Source organism: Tasmannia lanceolata, unplaced genomic scaffold (genome assembly GCF_043159265.1).
Source record: "Tasmannia lanceolata isolate RefF3 unplaced genomic scaffold, GAP_Taslan_0.1 ptg000005l, whole genome shotgun sequence".
Lineage (NCBI taxonomy): Eukaryota > Viridiplantae > Streptophyta > Magnoliopsida > Canellales > Winteraceae > Tasmannia > Tasmannia lanceolata.
Window position 1 is genome coordinate 13,103,377 of NW_027518682.1, and position 23,989 is coordinate 13,127,365.

General features: G+C 37.3%; 2 protein-coding genes across 5 annotated transcripts; one reads left to right on the forward strand and one right to left on the reverse strand.

Moving 5' to 3' along the window:
- Positions 1-1,713: 1,713 nt before the first annotated feature.
- LOC143877555 (Zn-dependent exopeptidases superfamily protein) lies at positions 1,714-21,116 on the forward strand. Of its 3 annotated transcripts, none has more exons than XR_013250665.1 (11): positions 1,714-1,933; positions 2,047-2,131; positions 5,597-5,732; positions 7,246-7,518; positions 12,002-12,128; positions 12,298-12,537; positions 16,021-16,153; positions 16,732-16,913; positions 17,111-17,323; positions 17,931-18,043; positions 20,610-20,625. XR_013250665.1 is itself a non-coding variant. In XM_077379679.1 (11 exons), exons 1-11 carry the CDS (start codon positions 1,772-1,774, stop codon positions 20,837-20,839), a joined length of 1,587 nt encoding a protein of 528 aa, XP_077235794.1. In that variant the 5' UTR covers positions 1,714-1,771; the 3' UTR covers positions 20,840-21,116. The 3 variants fall into 3 exon arrangements, 2 of the variants coding, with proteins under 2 accessions (XP_077235794.1, XP_077235795.1); XM_077379679.1 differs by lacking the exon at positions 17,111-17,323 and adding an exon at positions 20,745-21,116 and having other exon boundaries at positions 20,610-20,650; XM_077379680.1 differs by lacking the exons at positions 17,111-17,323; positions 20,610-20,625 and adding an exon at positions 20,745-21,116 and having other exon boundaries at positions 1,716-1,933.
- LOC143877556 (protein LITTLE ZIPPER 3-like) lies at positions 21,010-22,820 on the reverse strand. 2 transcript variants are annotated; one of them, XM_077379682.1, is made up of 2 exons: positions 21,781-22,218; positions 21,010-21,465 (listed from the first exon to the last, which is right to left on the reverse strand). In XM_077379682.1, exon 2 carries the CDS (start codon positions 21,430-21,432, stop codon positions 21,205-21,207), a length of 228 nt encoding a protein of 75 aa, XP_077235797.1. In that variant the 5' UTR covers positions 21,433-21,465; positions 21,781-22,218; the 3' UTR covers positions 21,010-21,204. The 2 variants fall into 2 exon arrangements, with proteins under 2 accessions (XP_077235797.1, XP_077235796.1); XM_077379681.1 differs by lacking the exon at positions 21,781-22,218 and adding an exon at positions 22,667-22,820 and having other exon boundaries at positions 21,011-21,465.
- Positions 22,821-23,989: the final 1,169 nt, after the last annotated feature.

Sequence of the window (23,989 nt, forward strand, 5' to 3'; positions counted from 1 at the left end):
ATAGGATGTCGATTTCATTGTCCGATTCTGTGAAACCAAATGCATCCCAACATCAATAGTCGGAATCACATCATAATCTTATTCACATTCTGACATTCCTGAAAATGAAATGGAAAAATCCAATAAAAATATCAACTTTGAACCAAAGGTTAGCATCTGGATTGATAGAATTGAGTGCCTGAAGGACCCTTGGCACCCAAATGGTCCTCTCGACAACCACATCACTCTTCAAAGCACAAGTTCATGCTTTTCCATATCCATGGCTTTCAATGAGGTTTTTTCCTCTTCAAATTTACGAACCTGGTAATACTGTGAGCAAGCTTTGGAGGGCAACACCCACAGTTATGGAGGACATCACCTGCTAAGATGACGGTGGCCTCCTGATATCTCCCCAGAGAAATTATCTCTCTCAACAGTCCCGGCCCATATGGATAAGATTATCAGGGCTTCATCTAAAATTTTGGACTCCCTATGGACTAAGCAAGACTTTGAGCGGGATTGGCAAACCAATGTACATGGACGCTTCCACCGCTAATGCTTCCCGATTAAGTCATGCAGATGTGCATTTGAAATTGAACCGTAGTAATACCGATGCACGTGGTTTACTGGTGATTGCATGCATCCACAGGATTAGTCCCGTCCTGAAATGGTGCGAAGATACCCTCAACTCAACTCAACTCAACTAAGCCTCTGTCTCAAACTAGTTGGGGTCAGCTAATGAATCATTTGTAAAATTTTCAAAAAGATGGTGAAAGAATCCATCTGGCTCAAATTGACTATGTCTAATCCTAACACTAGTTGGGTTCGTCTACATAGATCATTTTCTTCCATTTCTCTCCTATCTAAAGTCATGTTCTCTGTTATGTTCCTAGCGGTCATGTATTTCCCCACTATTTATACCCAAGTTGTTTTCGGTCTGCCCCTTCATCTTTTTACTCCATCAACTTGGCACGAGTCGCTTCTTCTCACTGAAGCATCTAAAGCGTACGTAGGATATGCCCAAACCAGCTTAAGCAGTGCTCCCTAATATTCTCCTCGATCGGTGCCACCCCTACTTTTTTTTTTACTGATATCTTCATTTTAATTCTTTCTAACTTTGAGTGGCCGCACATCCATCTAAGCATCCGCATCTCCGCCACACTCACCATACGCACATGCTGCTTCTCTGTGGCACATCATTCTGAGTCGTACAACATGTCTGGCCTCACAGGTTTCTTATAAAACTTTCCTTTCAACTTGGCAGGTATTGTACGGTCGCATATTACTCCTGAAGCATGCTTCCAATTCAACCAACATGCTCTTATTATGTGGTTAGCATCCCCTTCAATCTATCCTTCCTTATGTAGGATTGAACCAAGATAGTGAAAGATATCCCTCTTAGATACCTCATGTCCAATTATATTTACTACATCTTCACCCCGCCTTCTTACATTATAAAAAAAGGTTACTTGGTCATTTTCTACAGGCAGGGTTGCTCCATGAGACAAATAGTGGACAAAAATAATTCCAAAGTAAAACAATTTAGGACAAGCTTTTATTCAGAGATTACCCCGAAATCAAACAGCCCTTAATCTTGGTTATCCACAGTCGACCCCACCCTAATGGACGATCGGGATCCGCTGGGCGACGATCATAACGGAATCCTTTCACATATACGGTATACCATGGAAGCTAAGGTACTTCCGTAATTATAGCTAAACCAAGGGTCCTTTTCTTGGCTTGCTTTCTTCTTCTATCCTCTCTCCGAAATCCATTTCCAGAGCCCCTGGATATGGCGATGAATCGTCTCCAACTTCTCAAACCTTCTCCAATTCTCAAACCCTTCTTATTACCAAAATACCCTTTCTCGACTTCCTTTCTCAAAGCCAATAATCGCCTTTGCAGATTTTATACCACGCATCTCCGTTCCTCTAATCCAGATCAGATTGGAGAGGTACTCAATTTTGATTTGTTGGGAGATTCTATTCTGTTCAAAAATTCAATTCAATTCAGATACTGTTTCTGATTATTGAACCTTTTTTTCCATCGGATTTTGCAATTGAGCAGACCTCAAAGAGTGGGGAAAATCCATCTATAGTTGGCGATCTACTGGATTATCTGAACGAGTCTTGGACACATTTCCATGCCACTGGTAACAATAACATGTGTTATTGTTTTTTCACTTCACTCATCGCATTTAGAATAATAAAGATGCTTGATATGCTATGGGGTTCGTCATGATCGAAATCTATTCAATGCTGCATTCTATAAACCTGAATTTCCTTAAGATTCTGTTTGGTTGAGGGTATTTACCTTGTAGTGTAGTGATGTAAGTAGTCAATAGGGAACATACAAGTGTTGGATCTACCTGGAACTTACCTAATAGAATAGTGGTGAGTATTGTTTGATTGTCAAACCTTGTAGAGTAGTGGTAGGGAGTGTCATTACCAATATAGAGAAATAAGAGGGAGAGTGAAGAGAGAGAAAGAGAGACAAAGCATCATTCCCAAGAAATGCAAGCAAAAAACCACCCTTTTTTGTGGTTTTGGGCTTGGATTTTATAGACATCTTAGGTATTCTCAAGGGATCTCAATGCTATATTGGCAACCAAACAAGGGGTTTTAGTTATGTGGCACCCAAATGCCAAGCAAAACCCCCAAGCCATCCCATCTTCTGTACGACCAATTTGATGTCATTAGTATTGAACTTCCATTTTGTACTTAACACAATGGTTGACTGACAAAATTGTTATGCGACTTGGATTATTTTTTCAGTTGAAGGGATTTCCTTTCTCTTTTTCCCATGAGTGATATATTAATTATCTTTTTTATATTATTTTCTATTTATAGTATCTAGATTACTGCTAACAATTTAGAGAAGTAGTTTACGACAAAAGGATTTCTAGAGGACCAACAAATCCGAAAATTGGATTGCATTGAAAACTAGATTCTTTACTATTCATCTGGGTATGAAACATAACATGTACCAGCTTTCTTCAGATATCCATAATAGCAAAACTATAAATATGCCTAATTTCCTTACCTTCTTCCTTCATTCTGGAAGCTGCCCATTATGTGGCATGTGGGACAAATTGTTGACACAGCTTCATTTTGAGTGTCGGTGAGTATGGTTTTAAAATTCTACCAACATGTGTCGAATTTGGCCAATACATGTCGACTTCCGTGGAGATCAAAGTGCGGACCAAAGTCGAAGTCCGAACGAAGTCCAAAGATTGATGCCTTGTGGTGCTCACACAACTAAAAAAGCCCATATACCCATGAAATATTAATGATATTCTATTAATAAGACGAGTAAGTTGAAAAGTAAAAGAATATCACAATCATGAACTTCAAAACTTGTGAGTTGTGACACATCTATCTTTAGAATTACCTTTACTATTCTAGTCACACGCAACAATGCGTGCCACTAGGTGCTTGTTCTTGTTAAACCATTATGGATGGTTGTCTTGCTTATGCAATGATTTCTAGGTGTGTATTTGTGCTCATTCTAGCATTTTCTGAAGTTGCATCTTAAATTTCTGTCATTTTCATGGTCTTCCATAAACTTCCATGATTCTTACATGATTTCCATGGACTTCCATTCACAAAGTACTTCCACTTTTGTGGGGACCGAATTCCTAATTGAAACTTACATTTGAAACCTTTTTAGTGAGCTCAACAAGTTTGGAGATAAACCCATACAGGTGTGGCTCTTTGGCTTAAAGTCTTGGGTATGCTCCCCAGAGACGAGAGTTTGAATCCCCCTGGGCTTACCTGATGCGCGTGGTTTACGGGTGATTGCGCGCATCCGGAGGGAATTAGTCCCACTCTACAAAGTGGGGTGGGGACACCCTATGTCATAAAAAAAAAAAACAAGTTTGGAGATGTTTTTTACGGTTCTTTGTTATGTGATGGGAGCTGACTCTATGGTGTCAATGAGAAGTTTAGTGTACTTTAGGATGTTCTTATATGCCACTTCTTGGGGTCTTTGGCACAGTATTAACTTTTGGAAATTCCCCGGGCTTTTGTGCGATGAAAATTCTTTTGATTGCCACCCTCGATGATAAGAAGCCAATTGCGGAGTGGGCGAGGGGGTTATGGTTGATTGGTCTATTGATATCCCATTGGACTTACTCCCTTTTGATCCTTCCTAGAGGAAGTGATTAAGCTGAACATTGATAGATCCAGTAGGCTTATCAGGGTCTGGCAGGTTATTGGTGCGATTGTTCATGACTCAAATGGGACGGAACAATTCTTTTACTTTTATACCTGGATGGGGTAGAAAATTTATGATGGATGAAGCTAGACCATTGAGGATGGTATAAAATGCTCACTTTGGATGTTTTGCAGGGCGGTTGGTTGGAACATCAGGGTCGATTGTGTCATTGTTATGTGCTGTGCCAACAATATATCAAATATCTTACCGAAGGCAACTGCATTGTCTGCAGAGATATTGAACATTACTGTAGGTTAGCTGAGATCACACATATATAGAAGGTAGTGTGATATAATTAAGGTGTCAATCTGCCCATCTTTGTCTTGGGACTTCGATCTTCTTTATGGAGTAGAATTGTTTCATGTTGTAGTTGTACTTTAATCTTTACTCGATTGATCTGTCTTATTCAAAAAGAATAATTAAACAAGAAAGAGGCATTTAAGAGGCAAAGATGTGAGCTTTTGAAAAAGAAGGCATATAACCAATCAAGGCAACGGAACAAAATAATCGACCAATAATGTTTTGGAATTCAGCAGACAGCTCGAAAAACAAGTCAAAATAGTTAGTACCTCTATTGAATATACTAGTTTTTTTTTTTTTTTTTTGGAAAGATAAATTGAATATATTAGTTGCAGTTCAGCTACTTTTCTTTTAAAAAAAAAAATTGAAACTGTTTATTGAGCAAGTTTTGCCTTGATATAACCATTTTTCGTTTGAATCTTGGATGTTTTGTATTCTCAGTTTTAACTTTTCAATAAAAATTTCTATTATATATTAGAATAATTGGTATATAGGAGTATCCTTTTTTCGAGAAGGGATAAATTTATGGATAAAAATAAAAATTACAAAATTATATTAGCGGGCAACAGACTTTGATCTTTTTTTTTTGGGTATCTTTCCTGCATAATTTCCTCCCACTTTCACAACAATATCTCATGGGAATACCCACGTCTTCCTGCACTGCCCCCTGCCAATAAGTGATACTTTTATTTTCAACACAACTGATTTTACTGAACTATATTTCTCTTGAAATGTGTGTTCATTTCTCTCATTCCACAAGGAAGGGGGCCATTTTTCAAATGATGCTACCCACAAGGAAGGGGGTCAGTATTCAGTAGTCCTTAGATGCTTGAGTGCTACTATGAGAATGTTGTGCAACAGAAACTTGTAACGACTAGAGTTTTTCAAGAAATGTAATATGGTGATATAAAATATGATTTGAAAGTTCAGAATATGTAGCAAGTGGAAATATCAGACAAATTTCTTCTCAAAATACAAAGTGGAAATACCACTCGAGGGCCCCAGTGAATCTTAGTAGAATTTTTGGTTGATGTCCTATTCCACTATGCTTGTGTTCTCATTTATTTTTGCACTTTACCTTATGCTCTGTCCTTATTTGCAGCTGAAGCTAAACGCCAACTTCTAGCAGCTGGATTTCATTTGCTAAATGAGAATGATGAATGGGACCTAAAACCCGGTGGGCGCTACTTCTTTACACGGAACATGTCCAGCTTGGTGGCTTTTGCTGTTGGAGAAAAGTGCGTCAATCATTTTTATTTTTTATTAGATTATCTTTTTTGAATACTTACTAGGGAAGCAATTTAACTGTGTAAGAACATTAGCTTTTTTGGATTTTTTCACATGTTTGCATGCATTGAGTTGTTAAATATAGAGTTGTTGAGCTACATAGTATCTGAACTTTGAGTGTCTTGTCATATTTCTAGAACCTCAGTGGCATATGCTTCTAGCAAATTTTTGGGTCTTTTTATTTCCGAGTAATACTCGCCAATAAAAACACACATCACTTTTCTGGATATTTATCCAAGCATCAAATCATCTGAACTTGTATAGATCTGTAGTTTGGAAGCAAGACTAAACACATGCCAAAATGATTTGCAATTTCAAGAAAATAGTATACTTCTCATAGAATTAAATTCCATGAGTGTGACATCATGAGTGTGACATTGAATCTCCTACGAAATCAACAAATAGAAGCTAAGCAAGTCAAACACATCAAGCTGCAATTATCCATTGAAAGCTTGTGAAAAAATGACCCCTTAACAAGGTATGGTTATCTTTGCGAGTTGACCGTTACTAGGATTGTTCTGGCATAGTCAGATGAACTTTCATTGAGGTGATTGGGTCATTTTTTGTCTCCTTGCATGACTCGTGACAACACCCAAGTATACTGCGAAGAAACGCTTATTATATAATCTTTATTTACTATAACTGAGGCCCAAAAGAGAAAAGAGTGCATTGTTATATTATCTATTGGTTAGTTAACATGGTATCAGAGCCAAAGGTCTTGAGTTCAAACCTCCCATATAGCAAAAATCCACATGCAATGGTCAGCCCAAAGTGGGACCACATGTGCCACGTGTTTGCCAAGTGGGCCACACTTGCGGGGGAGTGTTGAAGTATAAAAGATAAATAACGCCTTTCTCCAACAGCTCTGATACCATGTTAACTAACCAAAGGCGTTATTTATCTTTTATACTTTAAAACTCCCCCGCACGTGTGGCCCACTTGGCAAACACGAGGCACATGTGGTCCCACTTTGGGCTGACCATTGCATGTGGATTTTCGCTATCCGGGAGGTTTGAACTCGAGACCTTTGGCTCTGGTACCATGTTAACTTACCAACTTCTCCAATAGCTTAAGCTATCAGAGAAGTTGGTAAGTTAACATCTACATCCTTCCTTTATCTTTATTTCTTGCAGTATTACACACAATAAAGTGTACCCATCAACCACATTTTGGATTACATCCACTTCCAATAACCAATTTATTCAAATTTATTCTTTTATACCCCATAAAAACTGAAAAAAATGCAACACCTGTTATGAGTTATCAAAATGCAACAACTTGTGCAGTTGAATTAGTAAAATATGATACACATTTGCCATTCTAGAAAAGATCACTGTTATTTCAATATTATTACGCAGTTATCTTGAATATCTGTCAATTTTTAGCCGCATGTCTTTCTCATATCTCAAATTTTGCATACTGATATCGGGATTATTATGATTAAATTCTCTCTTTGTTTTACAGGTACACTTTGGGTAGCGGGTTTCATGTGGTTGCTGCACATACAGATAGCCCTTGTCTGAAACTAAAACCAAAATCTGCTTCATCAAAATCCGGATTTCTTATGATTAATGTACAAACTTACGGAGCTGGTTTATGGCATACATGGTTTGATAGGGATTTAAGCGTGGCCGGAAGAGCTATCTTGAAAGCTGGTGATGGGTCCTTCATTCATAAGCTCGTCAAAGTGAAGAAACCATTGTTACGAGTACCAACACTGGCCATTCATCTTGACCGGTTGCTGCTTATTTGTACTCCCTTTCTTCTTTAGATGAATTTTGATGTGTACACATTGTTTTTGTATGGTGTGGAAATTATTTAATTTTCTTTGGAAGCCATAAAAATGATTACAACTTGTCAATTTGTTCTGGATGATTTTTGGTAGTCTTTATTGATGAGCATGGTAAACGAATGACAAGTATTTTTCGAAGCAGTTTGCCCCTTCAGGATTAGTATACAACCTGGAAATTCGAAGTGTCACCTTCATGAAGCAGTAGTCACAATTGCCCATTCTCCTTAGTCATGCATTTATAGATATAACATCAAGACATACTCTGGCCCAGACACTGTTAAATGCTTAGAAATGAGATAGAACTTAAGATATAGAGAATGTTTAGAAGTAGGGATTTTCTAGTGTCCGTCGCAGAAGGCATTTCGCAGATGGGCTATTGCATTTGAGAGCAGCCACATCATGAATGAAGATAAAATCTGCTGAAAAGTGAGCCGGTGTGGCTGTTCTCACATGCCAGAGCCCATCCGCGAAATGCCTTCTGCGATGGATGCTAGCAAATCAGAAGAAATAGAGTTTCAAGTGAAGAATTCATCATCACCTAGTCAAAATGCATGGAAGTAAACCTAGTGAAAGAAGAGAACTCAACTCACATCTCCCTTCCCATATTTTCCCATAAAAGTTCTTCTCCAAAGGGCATCTCTTTCTACCCAAAGGCTCCAATATGACTTACCAAAATATAGAATACTTTCGGATTTGAATGTTTTCCACCCTCAGTTCGCCTTTCGATCTAGACTTGCACTTGTTCTCCCACTTCACCATGTGCTAGTCTTTTCCCACCCTACCTCCCTTCCCACAAAAAAAATCTCTTTGGAGCTTCTCAATCCACTTGGAAACTGCCACCGGGATTCTAAAGAGGGACATAAAGTTGGGATGTTGCATTAGACTACCTTTATAGGAGAGATCCTCCCTCCAAACATACACCAATGGGAAAACTTCTTTTTGATCCTAGTCCCGAAAAAATCCCGCAAGTACAGGGTGAATCCCTCGCCTCAGCCAGCCTCAGAGCCTAAAAAAAATTTATAAACCACAGTGAGCTCGAAAGCCAGCAAGTAATATAGCTCAACTAAAGCTAAGTCTAGGTACATATAGAGTTTGAAATCCAAAATCAGAATCACTACTCGTACATATCAGAAAATGTATAGTAACAAAACAATGCTCATGTACTAGGAGGCGCTAACATAACTGTTTTTGCAGTAGATATCAGATACAAGTCGACAGGGTCAATTGTTTAGCCTCTTTTGACATAAGAGGGCCAACGTACCATCCCATTGGGGGGAGCATAGACACACCAACCATCACGAGCCAGACACGATGGGCATTACCAAAATGCTGACCTCATGAATTTTCTAGATATACCCAGAGTTACAAAATCTTATGCTAAATCATATTTTTCAAAGAATAATTTTATTTGCAAAATCTTTTCAAAAATTTCCATGCGAAGGCCGCTAAAGTTAGGCTGAATACTTACAATATAAGCACTTCCCAATTTCTCCGAACAAAATACTCAATCACCTGTGCAAAGGATCACAGACAAATCAAAACATAACCTAACAGTAATTAGGGAAAGATACGAAGTCTAACATAGATTAAAAGTATTAAATTTCACCAAACAAGCCCAAATCAGAAATTACCAAACCCTACTAATTTTGGGGGTTCCAAAACGATCCGATGGAAATGGGTAAAGCTGGTTCCGTTGGGTAGGTTACGAGGAAAGCTCTCTAACAGAACCAATTTCACTGATAGAATTCTGTCAGAACATTGCCGGATTTAAGAAATCAAGAAAACCCTACAATTTCCCCTTTTTTAAAAACCCTAAGCAACTAAAAATCCTATTTCGCATGCTGATAATCAAAATATCTAACACTACTTACCTCCAACGCCAAAAATCCACCGCTCGACCACCCATTCCCGACAAAATCCCCTTTTCTTCTTCTCCTTACCGCCAAACCCTAGTTCCTCTTTTTCTCTCTCCGTCAAACCCTCTCTCTGTGTTTCTGTCGAAGAAACAATAAAGTTCTGGTTTTATAAAAAATTAAAAAAACTTAACTTGATGTTGAATGACAAAAATACACCTCTTTTAATACTTAGAAATGAATAGAACCCAAATCATTTGGGGTATTTCACTATCATTAGATTCCAGATTGATTTGATAGGGATACCTGTGGCGAGAGGAAGACCAATGTAAGAGAGAGGGAGATTATCTATCTTGCACCCAAAACCCCCGCCAAAATAGCTGCTCTACTCTCCTCCATATTGATCCCGGCCATAAAGCTATTCCCCATATTTGTTTATCGTCCTGGCACTTGTCTACCACATGTCAAATGTTCCACAAGAAGAGATGGTAATACATCTCTCCTAGGTACATAATATTCATCACTGATTAGTGATTGGCCTCCTCTTTAGTGCTTTTAGTTCCATTTCTCCTTGAGATTTTCCTTTCTTTCTGCTTTTAATGATTCCATCTTTCCATATTTTGGTAAGTCTTATTGATAGCCTCATCATCGTTTCTATTTTCTGTTACTTTGAGCAATTTATACCTTTGCTAATATTTATTGTTGAGCATGTGCCCAGCTTTTCAAAGTTACTTCTTTTGGGATGATTGATAACACTTGTGAGCTTTTAATGATAGCTTGCTGGTAGCTATTTGAGCTTTTAACTTTCCTTTTTATTTATGTCTAAATGATCACTCGCTGCTGTTGCTCCTTCAATTTTTTGTTCTAGTTGATTTTTTTTTTAATTTTACTTATGACCAAATACCATAAATTAGAAAATATTCAGATGAGATGGGTAATTACCAAAAAGCCCATGGTGTTTGATCATACTCATGTATTTGAATTCTCAATCTTGTTAGATTACTCATATTTCTTTGATATCCTCCTCCCATGGAAAAACAGCTATGGGATTGGTTGACAATTTTGTACCTCATTCCACCAGCTAGTTTGGGACAAAGGCTTTGTTGAGTTGAGTATTCCACCAGCTCCAATAGTGATGCTGGATAATCAGTTGAATCTAGCTTCATGGGTGGTTGGAACTCACGGGCCATTGTAATATCTGCCTCATCTCATATATTACTTTTAATAGATACATTCTATTCAGTCATTAAAAAAAATAGATACATTCTATGCAAGGTTTTAAAATTCGGTTTTGGTCGCCATGGAAACGAAAATGTTTCAGTTTCAGTTGGAAATTTCAATAGAAATTCTATAAAATCATATGGAAACATATGCAAATGGTAGAATTTTAAGATGAAACTTCATGGAATGCTAGAATAGACACAATACACATGTAGAGACCATCACATAAACAAGACAACCATCCATAATGGTTTAACAACATTGAACACCTAGTGACATGCGATTTCGCAGATGTGATAGTTTAGTACATAATAGATTTCACATGTAGTTCATAGAAATATTTATACATAATACATACACCACATTTCGCATGCAATTGGTATAAATATAACTGTCTAACACTTACTGATATAATATACCATTAATATACTTACGGTTTTTGGTTTCACTATGTGTTTCAGTTTCGGTATGCATTTCTGTGGGGATGGAAATGAAAACATTTTGGCCGTTTCATGTTAGTTTCAGTGGAAATTTTAAAACCATGATTGTATGGAGGGGGTTTGATTGGAAGATGTGACTGTCAGGAAAGACTTGAAATATACAAATATTAATTGGGACATGCCCAACCTGTTCTTTAATCAGCGTATATGATAAATCTTACCTGGAGATATATTGATATGGTCTATTCCATGAACATACTAGAGCATTAAATTAGGGATTTCCTACATGTTTCTGTGCCTACTACATGTCATATCATTGGAACAACACTTTTCCACAAGTTAAAGCAAGTTGTTCAATAGTTGAGATGGTCCAGCAACTTTCAGAATTCAGACACAACATTCCATTAAACATAGAAATAATTTACATTGAAGTTCCTGCTTCAGATCAGCCAAAGAAGTTAGTCATAATCTATTTGTAAATGCAAAGTCCACCTATGGACATACTATTTATTTATGAACATGTCTGGACTCTGGACTCATAACTAAGGAAAAAGAAGAGGGAAACATAACTTTTGCAGTAACGTCACATTGACATGAAATTTTAAAATAGAATTTGCCAGTTTGGAACTTATTTGCAGCAACAACCACAGGTTTTATTTCTATTTTAGAGGTTACATTCTCTACCATTCTATTGTCACTGAGGTCTACACACTATCATCAATAAGTTAGCAAAAAAAAAAAAAACTCATTTCGTTAAATATTAGCTGAAGTTCATTTCCTGTTCTTCCACTTCACTAATTTCTCTCTGATAATTTTGTTTTATGAATTACTTAATGTTCTTCCATTTTTTACAGTGATGCCTTCAGAAAGTGGACCGTATGCTAACGGTTTATCTGCTATTCTTTTTTGTTCAGCTCAGTGAACACAGATGGGTTTAAACCTAACCTAGAGACCCATCTTGTTCCACTTCTTGCAACAAAGCATGAGGAGACTTCTACAAAGCCTGAAGAAAAAACTACTCATCACCCACTGCTCATGCAGGTGTCTTCTTTTATCATTATTAATCTGTGGACATTCAATTATTGTTACTCATCAAATTCAATAAAATGGTAGATTCAATGGATAGAGTAACAATGTGATATTTACAAAATTTTCTTGCACTTGGAAGATTGTTTCTATAGTTTCTTAATCTAGCCCCTCTGTGTCTCAGGTTTTGTCAGATGAGCTGGGCTGTTGTGCTAATGAAATTGTGAGTATCGAGTTGAATGTATGTGATACCCAGCCTAGCTGCCTTGGAGGTGGAAATAATGAATTTATCTTTTCTGGAAGACTAGACAATCTTGCTTCAAGCTATTGTGCATTTAGAGCTCTTGTGGATTCATGTCAGTTGCCTGAAGATTTATCAAATGAACACGCTATCAGAATGGTTGCTTTGTTTGACAATGAAGAGGTAATTTCTATTCAGCTGACACAAATATGTATTGATTTAGTTCCTTTTTTCACATCTGAATCTGATTCTTGGAACATAACATGCTGTTCATATTTATTATGATAATATTTGGGCTATGATAAATTCACAGCCCCTGTAGGATATTTCGCACCCCTTTAATGGAGGGTATGTGGCAGACTTAACGCTTTCTAACGTCAGTTCACGTTAAAGGGGTGTGAATTATCCTACAGGGGGTGTGAATTTATCATTGCCCTAATATTTATCGTCCCTCTGACCATTATAAAAAAAATGATTACCATCACTCTGAGAAGCCATAAATTTTGTCTTTTCGAAAATTCTTTCCTTTAAAAATCAATATGAAGCATCGCTAAGATCTGCCTTCAGATCATTATTTTAGGACACAGGCCTAGCTGGCAACTGACCATATGGTGATATGAATGATATGGAACCAAGTGAGGCAAGTCTTGGACAAGGAACCAGTCCAGTTGGGTAAAACTCACAACTGGAATGTGCCCATCAACTTAAGTGACAAATTTGGATGCTATGCCCGTTTTCTTAGACTGCTTCAACAAATGGTTGAAAATATTAGTGCATTCCCTAAGTCACTCTAAATAAGGCCTCAATACAGCCCTGCATATTGTTGACCACAACCTTCAATGAAAGCTTGTCTGGACAAAGTTTGCAGAGAACTCATCAAATAGCTCTTGAATCAATAGAAAACCAAGTTATTTATTTTGTTTAAGGGGTGGAATGTAAAGAACCCATTCAGAAGCATTTCAAAGCCAAACCCTAGTGCGTATTTAATTTTCTCCATTGCCTTGCTCTGTTGACCATAGAATGCTCAAATATGATGAAACATTGGGTGTTACTTCATACTAAAGACATGGTTGTAACTCCCAAAAGGTCTGTCAGGACTCGGGAGTTATTGCCTCAAGCTCCACTTTCTTTTCTGCAAAGGTTGCAACATGAACACATTCCATGTCACATGAGAACCCCATACGAGTCATTGTCTAAATGAAAGAAATAAGCTGATACCACGCACACATTAATCCAACACAAAGTGGCTTAGGTTCAAGAACATTTTATTCTTACTGCCTGGGGTAAATGCCAAGTTCTTAGGGGCCGTTTGGACATGCGGATTTTAGAATCTTGGATTTCCTCAAAATCCTCTTTTGGGAGAAGGAGACCATCCTTCGTTTTCTCATTTCTTGGCCTTCTTTCCGTCAAGCGAGAGAGTAGGAGATCATCCCGTTTCCAGGTGTTAGAAATCTCTGGATTGGGGGAGAGATTTATGAAATCTGGATTTCTTACTTAAAATCCAGGATAATGGATTGTAAAATCCAGAATTTTGCACCGCTTTCAAACTAAAACCTCGGTTCTAAAATCCAGGTATCCAAACAGCCCTTAGAGGCCGTTTCCGTTTGGATACGCGGATTTTAGAATCCACGTTTTAGTTTGAAAATTGTGTAAAAGAGGGTTCATGGTCAAGCTGTTGTATGCTGTCCTAACAACATTTCTTGGATTTTAAGTAAGAAGTCCAGGTTTTAGAAATCTCTTCACCATCCTGAGATTTCTAAAACCTGGAAACATGGGATGATGTCCCACTCTCTTGCTGTCGGAAAGAAGGGCGAGAAATCAGAAAACGACGGCTGGTTTCCTTCTTCTCTTGTCTCCCATCTACAGTTTTGAGGAAATCCAAGATTCTAAAATCCGTGTATCCAAACGGCCCCTTAGATTTTTGTCATGAGTATCTCAGCGCAGTGCTAAAAACATACTGAACATGCATCATGACTGACAACTGGGCCAAACATGTCATGCTAAACTTCTTTTGTTTCCTATTGTCTTCAAAAACATACCACACCTATTTAGTATACAAAAACAATGTGCCTCTTTACCTCTACGCAGTTGTGAAGAAAACTTGGACTTATCTTAAGGTCATTTTTATTCAGTGTTATTTGGGTACTTAATAGTTTTTAGGTTTTTTTCCCATCGTATGGATACTTGAGAGTTAAGACTGGTGATACCATGTTAAAGGCACCAAGTCCCGCTTACCAAAGTATCAAATTGTTCTTTGTGCTTTCTTCTTTTCTTCTAGTACTTTCTACTTGCTGCTTTTCTTATAGTATTTTCTAAATCTTTGTAGGGAGAAAGTGTTGCTCATTTTGTAATGTTCACACATTGCATGCATTTTATTTATTTCTTAATTGATTATTTGTTAGCTAAGGTTTTTGCTAATTGATTGTGATTGGAATTGGATATTGATTGGTAATTTTTTTGAAAAAAAAAACTTTTTATACATTTTACGCCACTTATGAACATCTGTGTTTTTTAATGGTAACCAAGCATTAAAATATTATTTGCACATAAAAGTGTCCGTTTGTCAGATTTTTGGAGGTAGCCATGCTAAACCCCTGACACTTTAGGGCATTTGTCACCTCTGCCATGTGTCCAGGTCTCACCGGTTTCTACTAAACACACTAAACACAATCTTCTCCAAGGATCTGTGCAAATAGATTATAACATACAGAAAATAGTCACTCTTTTTTTTTTTTGATGGGCAATTTGGGGTTAGGCAGACCCCTACCAGTTCATTAATAAAATAAGATTACAAACGCAAAAATAAAACTCCAGAGGAGTCATCATACAGGATTTGACATAGATCAGATGGTAAAGCATCAATTGGGACAGAGTCCCCTTTACTAGAACATGAAGGCTTCGAGAGATAATCAGCAGCTTTGTTACCTTCCCGCCATATGTTGAAGATTTTCCAATTAAAAAAGGGCTTCAAATTTTCTTTCATATTTTCCATCATTCGAAAATAGTCACTCTTATTCCTGATACTCTAACCTTCTAACGTGTCTGTAAGAGAGCCACAAACAGGTCATATAATTACTGGAAAAAGGTACTAGTTGAAGTTGTTGATAAACGACCCTGAACTCCATTGCCTGTACTAGTAGAGGATTTGGAATTTCTGACCATGGCTTGAGAATATATGCCTAGATTCTGCAATGTGCCTTAGCAAAACCTTTTCCGAACCAAATGAAATAGTTTTTGTGGATCATTTTGCTGTCTTCTTTGAAAATCATCTGAATGAATACATCTTCCTTCTAAGCATTGAATAGATCTATTGCATGCTAGATGCTAGTGCCTACTATATTCTTAAAACCCTCTCTAAGAATAAAATTAAGGTGATTAAAGTGTTGAATTACAAGAAGATTTACTCTTTTAATTTCTTTGTGCTCATCTTAGATCTGCACACTATATATTTCTGCTTTTATATTGTTGTGCTTCTTAGTGGAAGCAGCAAACATAAATTATTCAAATGGGTTATTTTAGTCTGAACTTTTAGATTCTAACTGCTATTGAAGATGTACTTTCAATCAACTAGTCTCAATATTTATTCACATTTAAAATATTTATAATCTTCTATTTGTTTTTTCACTTTACATGTGAACATTATAAATCGTTCTATCACTTGTACAGGTAGGATCAAATTCATTACAGGGGGCTGGTGCACCCACCATGTTTCAGGCAATGAGACGCATAGTTGATTGCTTAGCTCAAGAATATGTGGGCGAGGGTGGTTTCGAGCGTGCAATCCGTGAATCTTTTCTTGGTATATTCCTATCAATTTTGTTGTATTTTCTTGCAAGGTGTTGCTTTGGTGGCTATTCCCTCTTTTTTTTTTTCTTTTTTTTTTTCAGCTGCGATAGATTATATTTAGAAAATTGTAAAATTGTTATATAGGTTCCCCTAATATCTTTGTTATTAGGTTAGTGATGATACTAAGGGGCTGTTTGGATACGCGGATTAGAATCTTGGATTTCCTCAAAATCCCAGATGGGAGACAAAGATAAGAAGGAGACCGTCCGTTTTGCTTCTCTTTAGAATCCTGGATTTTAAGTAAGATGTCCAGGTTTTAGAAATTTCTCCTCGATCCTGAGATTTCTAAAACCTTCTTCTCTCGTCTCCCATCCAGGATTTCGAGGAAATACAAGATTCTAAAATCCGCGTATACAAATGGCCCCTATATTTTCTTGGGATGATCAAGAGGCGAGTATCATAAATTTAAGTTACGTTTCGAGCTTGAGTAACTCATTTGCTACTTGTTGTATGCATCTTCTTGCATCTTCTTTCTATTAATACTTTTCCGTGTAGCTCGTGGAAATGACAAGTTTTGGTTCGTGTCCGTAGTTTCTGCAGACATGGCCCATGGTGTACACCCAAACTTTGTAGATAAACATGAAGAACACCACCGGCCACAATTACAAAAAGGTCTGGTTATCAAGCATAATGCAAATCAACGTTATGCCACAAGTGCCGTCACAGCATTTCTTTTTAAAGAAGTAGCTGCTATACATAACCTTCCAACTCAGGTATTGATTATAAAATTCAACACTAGAGAGAAAATATGTTGCTATTATCATTTCCCACTATTCTTTTTTACTTCAATTAACCCTTACTGTTCATTGCCTTTTTTTTTAATGGTGCCTTACAGTTCATTGCTTTTTGGTCTAAAGAGAGCACTGATGCAGTTTTCTTGAAAAATGCTTTTCATGTTTACTTTACATAGATGGATACTAGCTCCATGCTCCCAGGATGTCGTGCGCTGACATGGAGCTGTGTGATTGGTGCAAGACGATGGGACCCATATGTCATGTCTTGGATGTCGTGAATGGTCCCATACAAATGCCAGTCATTCCAGCGTGTCTTGGCATGTGACATTGGGGCATGTGTGAGCAGCAATCTTCATTTTATACATGTACTCCTGCCACCTAGCATGAAGGTAGCAATATTTTTTATGGAATGTGTATTCACCTACTTTGAGTTTATTGAGAATGTTACTGATAGGAAGTAATGCCATTCTAAGGATTAAGTATGTATTGACACCCTGGCACATGAAAACTGGGTGTTGAATGTTCATTGATCGAGTTAAACATTGGACTAGAATATCTCCAACGCCGAAATGTTTCAACATCACCTTGTTTTGGATAAGTAGTTTTTTTAGATTAGAAAGAGAAGTGATTGTTACACAAATCTTCTACATAGCCCTCTGCTCCTGCTGATGAACCTAGCAGTTTATACAATCTTTTTTTAAATGTTTGAAGATAACCGGTTGAATCCTCCACCCAAATTCATCTGCTTTCATTTTTTTTTTATGAAGCTGTAATCAAAGGTCACTTGAGACATAAATTTTTTTGTCTATTTAACTAGTGTTTAAAAATTCAGACTTGGATGAGAACCCGGCCAAGATAAAAAGGAGTTGACTTGGGTGCGTCAACGGAATTTTCGATATTCCTTTGTGCTGAATGGAAAGCCTAGGTTTTATGTTTGTAAATGAATGGGGATTACATATTAAGATGGGTTTCACTGACTTATTAATGGCTATGTAGGAATTTGTGGTCAGAAATGATATGGGATGTGGATCTACCATTGGTCCTATATTGGCTTCAGGAGTCGGCATTCGAACTGTAGACTGCGGTATTGCTCAGCTCTCCATGCACAGGTTAGTGTCTAATCTTACTCTTCTACTACATACTAAGCAATGTTAAAAACCAGGGCTTGAATCAGAAACTAGTCTTTCAACTTCCAATCGAATCAATTAAAAATCCACTAACTTTATGAAGATATGAAAATTTTCTAAAGGATTCATTAGCGGCCCCCAACTAGTTTGGGACAAAGGCTTAGTTGAGTTGAGTAACTTTATGAAGATAGGTGAGTTGACCATTGAGTCGTATGTATTACAATTCAAGAGTTTGACCTCGGTAGTTTGAGCACACCGATCCGGCCGAGTTGACTCGCCCGAGTTATGTGGAACGGCAAGATTTTGACATCTATAGAACTGTGAATGATTGTCATAAACAGTGACTGAATTGCTTCCCTATCCTCAAAACGAAATCTAATCAGTATTGGGATCTATTCAATTAAATTTTGTCTCCTAACCCAAAATAAGAGTTTTTTGGCCCTTACATTTTCTTGCTGAGATTTTTCCCCCAACCATTCAAAAGTCATTTGAAGCTCCTTTTCAAAGATTTAATGTTCCTTGGATTCCCGAAGGCCTAAAAACTTGGTATAACCATAAGACTGGCCAAATTGCTTCCAGATCACTTTGATTGTATGAGATCAAGATCGTTGATCTTGCGTATGGGAAGCCCATTCAGGATGGGACCATGGACATGTGTGTCACCTCATGATGCCCTACAATATCAACGGTCTTGATCTTATATACATGCCTTCTGGTATCCCCTTAAAGGCCCAAAAATTATCTTTTACCATTCATCCTAGAAGTGACTTTCTGCATAGTCGTTCACTGCACAATTAATCGATAATCCTGATGCTTAGATCTGAATGGAACTTTCTCAGGGTTTGGCCCATTCCTAATTTGCACCGATGCCACGCGTAATGTGGGACCCCTAAGATTAGGTCAGAGGTGTGGCCCACCTTGTATTAGCACATGTTTAATGAATGCCTTCTTCCCTGAGAGAGGGGATTGTGTTTTTTTTTTTTTTTGTTTTGGGGGAAGTGATATAATAGCCCCCTTTTCTTCCCTAGGCCCACCCCTTTCAAGTGTAAAAAGAATAGCCATAGCCCATAAGCCCATAAGTACACTAAAGAAGGGTGGCCCAGGGAAGAAAAGGGGGCCAATGTAACACTTCCTTCTTCTTTTTTTGGAAAAATTGCCAATTGGGGACACCAAAATACAAGAATTGTGAATGGGGTTAAAAATTTTGAAAAATTGTTAAAGATGGTTGATTACCCCCTTTTGAGAGTTGATAACCCCATTTAGAGGGTTGATAACCCCCTTTTAGAGATTTGATAACCCCCATTTCGTCCCTCTCTAACAATTTTTTGAAAGCATGTCCCCAGTTCACAATTCTTGTATTTTGGAGTCCCCCATTGGCAAGTTTTCCTTGTTGTTTTCTTCCATATTGTTTTACAACTGATAAGACTCTAAGTCAGTCAGGCTTTAGTACAAGATATGGTCAACCACCTTGCAGAGCAACCATGTCATATCCACTCTCTTGATATCAAAGGTAGCACATTTTTTCCGACTTTGATTGGATTCCTTTTCATAAAATATTAATCAGTAAGAAAAAGAAATGATGCATTTGACTTATTTACCAAATCTATGATGACGCAACCTTTTATTGGATTTCCCCGTCACTTTCTAGCCGGACACTGTATTATCCTTACCAACACCCTTTTGGCTCTGTCCCATGCAAACAAAATCTTCCTGTTTTTCAAGAAAATGTTTATATATTGCTCTCTGTGAGATGATATTTCCACTCCCACATCTTTTGTCTTTTCATTTAAATACCTGCATTTCATTTTTCAAACTCCTTTTTTCCTTTGTCTTTTTCCTGGCCGTTTGGATACATGGATTTTACAATCTGGAAACTGTACAATCCAGGTTTTAGCTTGTAATACAATCCTGGATTATAAAATCCTTGTATCCAAACTGCCATTTCATGCAAATAAAGTCATTTTCACAAAAATCTAAACTTAATTAAGGATGGTGGAAATACCATCTTTCTATAATATGCATCACATTATTGAAAGGATTCTTTTATGTAATGAAAAGAACTAAAAGCATCCATAGAAAAACACAGTATGACGAGTTTGTGCAAGTTAGTGGCTCTGTTTGGATGCCACATTCACAAGGCATCCCCTCAAGCAATTTCCAAGCAAATTCTAATAATAATAACACTTAGACTTTATGGTGCAACCCTACCGATTTCGGGTTAGATGGGTTGGGTTACAGTTGAGAGATTTAGGGACAGGTTGGGTTAGGAACTTAGGATTGACAATCCATAGAAAGAGATTGGTGTGGAGCCAATTCAGGATATTACACTTGCATCCACACTTGTGTATACTAAAGTGTGATGATTTAATTGCCCCCTCTTACTTTTACTTGGGGCAGCCCCCTCTAGCATAAAAGAGGGGCGAATATCAATTCCCTAACCTGGAAATCAGTTTGGGGTTGAGCCTTATGGCCTTCTTATGCAACCTTGGGTTCAGATGTTCATATTTCAATCCTAGCTTTTCATATTGGTTATGGCCTTCGCGTGCAGATTTGGAGCTTACACCTATAACTTGCTGCTGGGTGTCCCAAGTAATCAAAAGGGGCGGATATATCACTTCCCCATGTATTATTACTATTACTGTATAAATTGTATGGATTGCTTATTTCATTCTCTTAAATGCAGTGTGCGGGAAATGTGTGGGAAGGAAGATATTGATATCGCTTACAAGCATTTTAAGGCCTATTTTCAAACATTCTCAAGCATTGACAAGAAGCTAAAGGTGGATTATTAGGTTCAGCTCAGAACCCATTTGAAAATACTTGATTTTTGAAGAACGCAGGAAAATTAAAGTACTCTTGTAAATTAATATTTTATTTAGTACTGCATGGGTTTTATATCAACTTTTCTTCCTTTTTTTTCCATCAGAAAAAAGAAAAAAATATATAAAATTATGTTGGCAGCAAGTACTGTTCTGGAAAGGAAAGATACTACTGCTTTTATAACTGAAACTGATTGAACCATTACATTTGATTCCTATATGGGTTTTACACAAAAGAGGTCAGATAGACATTCACTTCATCTCTGATGGTTCTACACAAAAAGGGTCACACAAAGTCTCCATATCTATGACTGGATCATGGGCTTACTGGGGTTTGGCAGGGTTTGAGGTGGAGCCAGTTTTGACATTGAGGTCAGGAATAGAGTTAGGGCCAGAGCTAGGGCCAGGGTTTGATTTTGAGAGCTTTTGTTTCAGCTCAGACAACAGGACTTGATTCTCCTGGTTAAGAAGCTGGGCCTTCCTCCTTAGCCTCTCATTCTCTTGCATTATGTAGCAGTTCTGCAAGTACAGATCTGAGTTCAGCCTTTCCATCACTATGAAACCTTACAAACGCCTGAATATACCCTGAAAAACAAACAAAATGACAAGAAATATTATTAAATACTTGGATAAATGATATCATGAAATATTATTAAATACTTTGATAAATGATTTTATTAAAGATAAAAGAACTAGAAAACTAGTAGGGGGAGAATCATAATAGAAAGCCCTGTGACAAGTATTAAACTTGAAAAATTAAAAACGCAGGAATCTGAACCAACCAACTTAAAATCCAACCTCAATCCGAACTCCATTAAAAAAAAAGATAAAAAAAAAATACAACATAAGAAATAACCAAACAACCCAAAATAGAAATTCACAAGGAAGATAGACATCCACCTCGAAAAGATGCATGGGCTTTTTTTTGTCTTATGTTGCAAGAATACGTAAAGCATAGATAATTCATACAAGACTTCCAGAGAAATCCATGCCACTCTAGTAATAATAATAAATGAAGAAAGCAGAGAAAAACAAAAGCCATCATCATAAATCACCCACTTGGAGCTTGGAAGCAACTACTTCCGGTCCTCTATTTACAGCAAAGTGAAAGAGTAAAAGAGGCAATCGTATTAAAGATCCTTTACCTGTCCCATGCTACTAAAAGGAACAAATCTTATTTGAATGTAGGAGGAAGAACTCAATATACAATAACAGTTAAAACATCAGAAAGTATACAAGTAAAAAAGAAAAAAAAAATACGGACCCAAACCCTACACTCAAAAACAAAAAGACAGTACAGACATCACATTAATAAAAACGCTCCTTTTGCCCCACCTGTTCCTAAAAAAAGTTAACAAGAGGAAGAAATAGTTATACAAAAAGTAAAGGAAAGAGAAACCCCATTGAGAAAAACAACCCCAAAGCCGAAATTCACTTAAAAACATGCACCCATCTTTGAAAGACCCTCCTCTTAGCAGATAGAAGAAAATCCATGAAGTAAAAAAAGTAAAACAACCCAAAACCAAATTCACTCGAAAACATACACCAACACATAAAGGGAAAAAACAACCCAAAATCAAATTCACTTTAAAAAAACACACCCCATTCCATTCCAAGAGATAAAAAACAAAAACAACTCAATACCCAAATGCATTGAGAAAGATAAAATGAACCTTCAAAACTAGCAAAGTAGCAGTAGTAGAAGAAGAAGAAGAAGATAACTAATGCTTGAGAGAGAGAGAGAGAGAGAGAGAGAGAGAGTTGTTTTCTCTTTACAAGACATCACCTTTTAGAAGGTTGGTTTTGGTCGTGCAAGTTAGATGGGAAGACAGTAAGAAAAGTAGAAGGATAGGAGAAAAGAAATAGAGTAAGATAGAAAGAGAAGGTCCATTTGGGGGGGTAAATATAGAGAGAGGAGACAAGCCTTTCCTGCAACAATAATCATGCATGTGTAAGCACGGAAGGCGGCCGGTAAGGTCGAGGATTTAATGTGAACAAATGATGAATGGTGTGGGAAAAGGATGGCGTCATGTGATGATGGGCCATGAGGGTATTTTCGTCATTTTAATTTTAATTTTTTCAAAAATAAAATGATGAGAGGGTAAGGTTGGGCACAAGATTCGCAATGATGGGGGCTTAGAAACGCAGAAGACACAGCTCGAGAGAGAGAGAGAGACTCTAACATTATCACTACCATCGATGCTCTTTTGTTTTATGTTATAATCTTCTCTAACTTACGCTTGCTATTTTTAGAAGAATTTGATAATGCTTCTCTAACTTATATGCTTCCTTGGCTCATTTTTGTTTGGTGTTGTCTAACGTGCGCTTCGTGGGTGTTGGGTGCTTAGCGTGAGCGACTGGGTGGGTTTGGAGGGTTTTGCCCTCGTGGGTTATATGGGTGTAGGGGTTAAATTAGTCATTTGAGTTGCTGCCTCGTGAACATCGTTTGAGGCTTATGATTTGATTTTGGAAGGGGTTTTGAGGCTTGTGATTTGATTTTGGAAGGGGTTTAGGAGGAATTAAACACCGTTGTTTCATTAAATTCGATGGGCTTGATTAGGGAAAATTTACCATTTTGCCCCTACCTATTTTCTCACGTTAAAACCCCATATTTTTACTTGGGACAGCCCCATGGTTTAAAATTTTGGTTTCCGTACCGGTTTCGGACCTCAGAAATTTCGAAATTTCGGTAGAAATTTGGTAATAATTAAAAGAGCTTATTTAATTCATTTCGAAATTTCGGTCCATTTCTTCTTCTTCTTTTTTTAATTACATTTTCTCTAAAATTTGGACCGAAATTTAAAACCATGGTCATAAACATGGATTTAAGTTTCGGTTTTGATTTCTGACCCTGCCGAAACCGATTTATTTATTTTTTTCAAATTCGCTCATTTCTTCTGGAAATTTTACAATTTCGGTCAAAATGACCCAATTCCAAACCGAAATTTTAAAACAATGGTCATAAATATATTACAGGGGACTTTCCCTAGTAAAATCAACTTTTGGATTGCAAGAAATATGTTTCCAAAATTTCCTACTTTTTTTACCCTTATAAAAAGATAATATGAACCAAACCCTATTCAATTTTTTTAATAGAGGTACCTTCAAT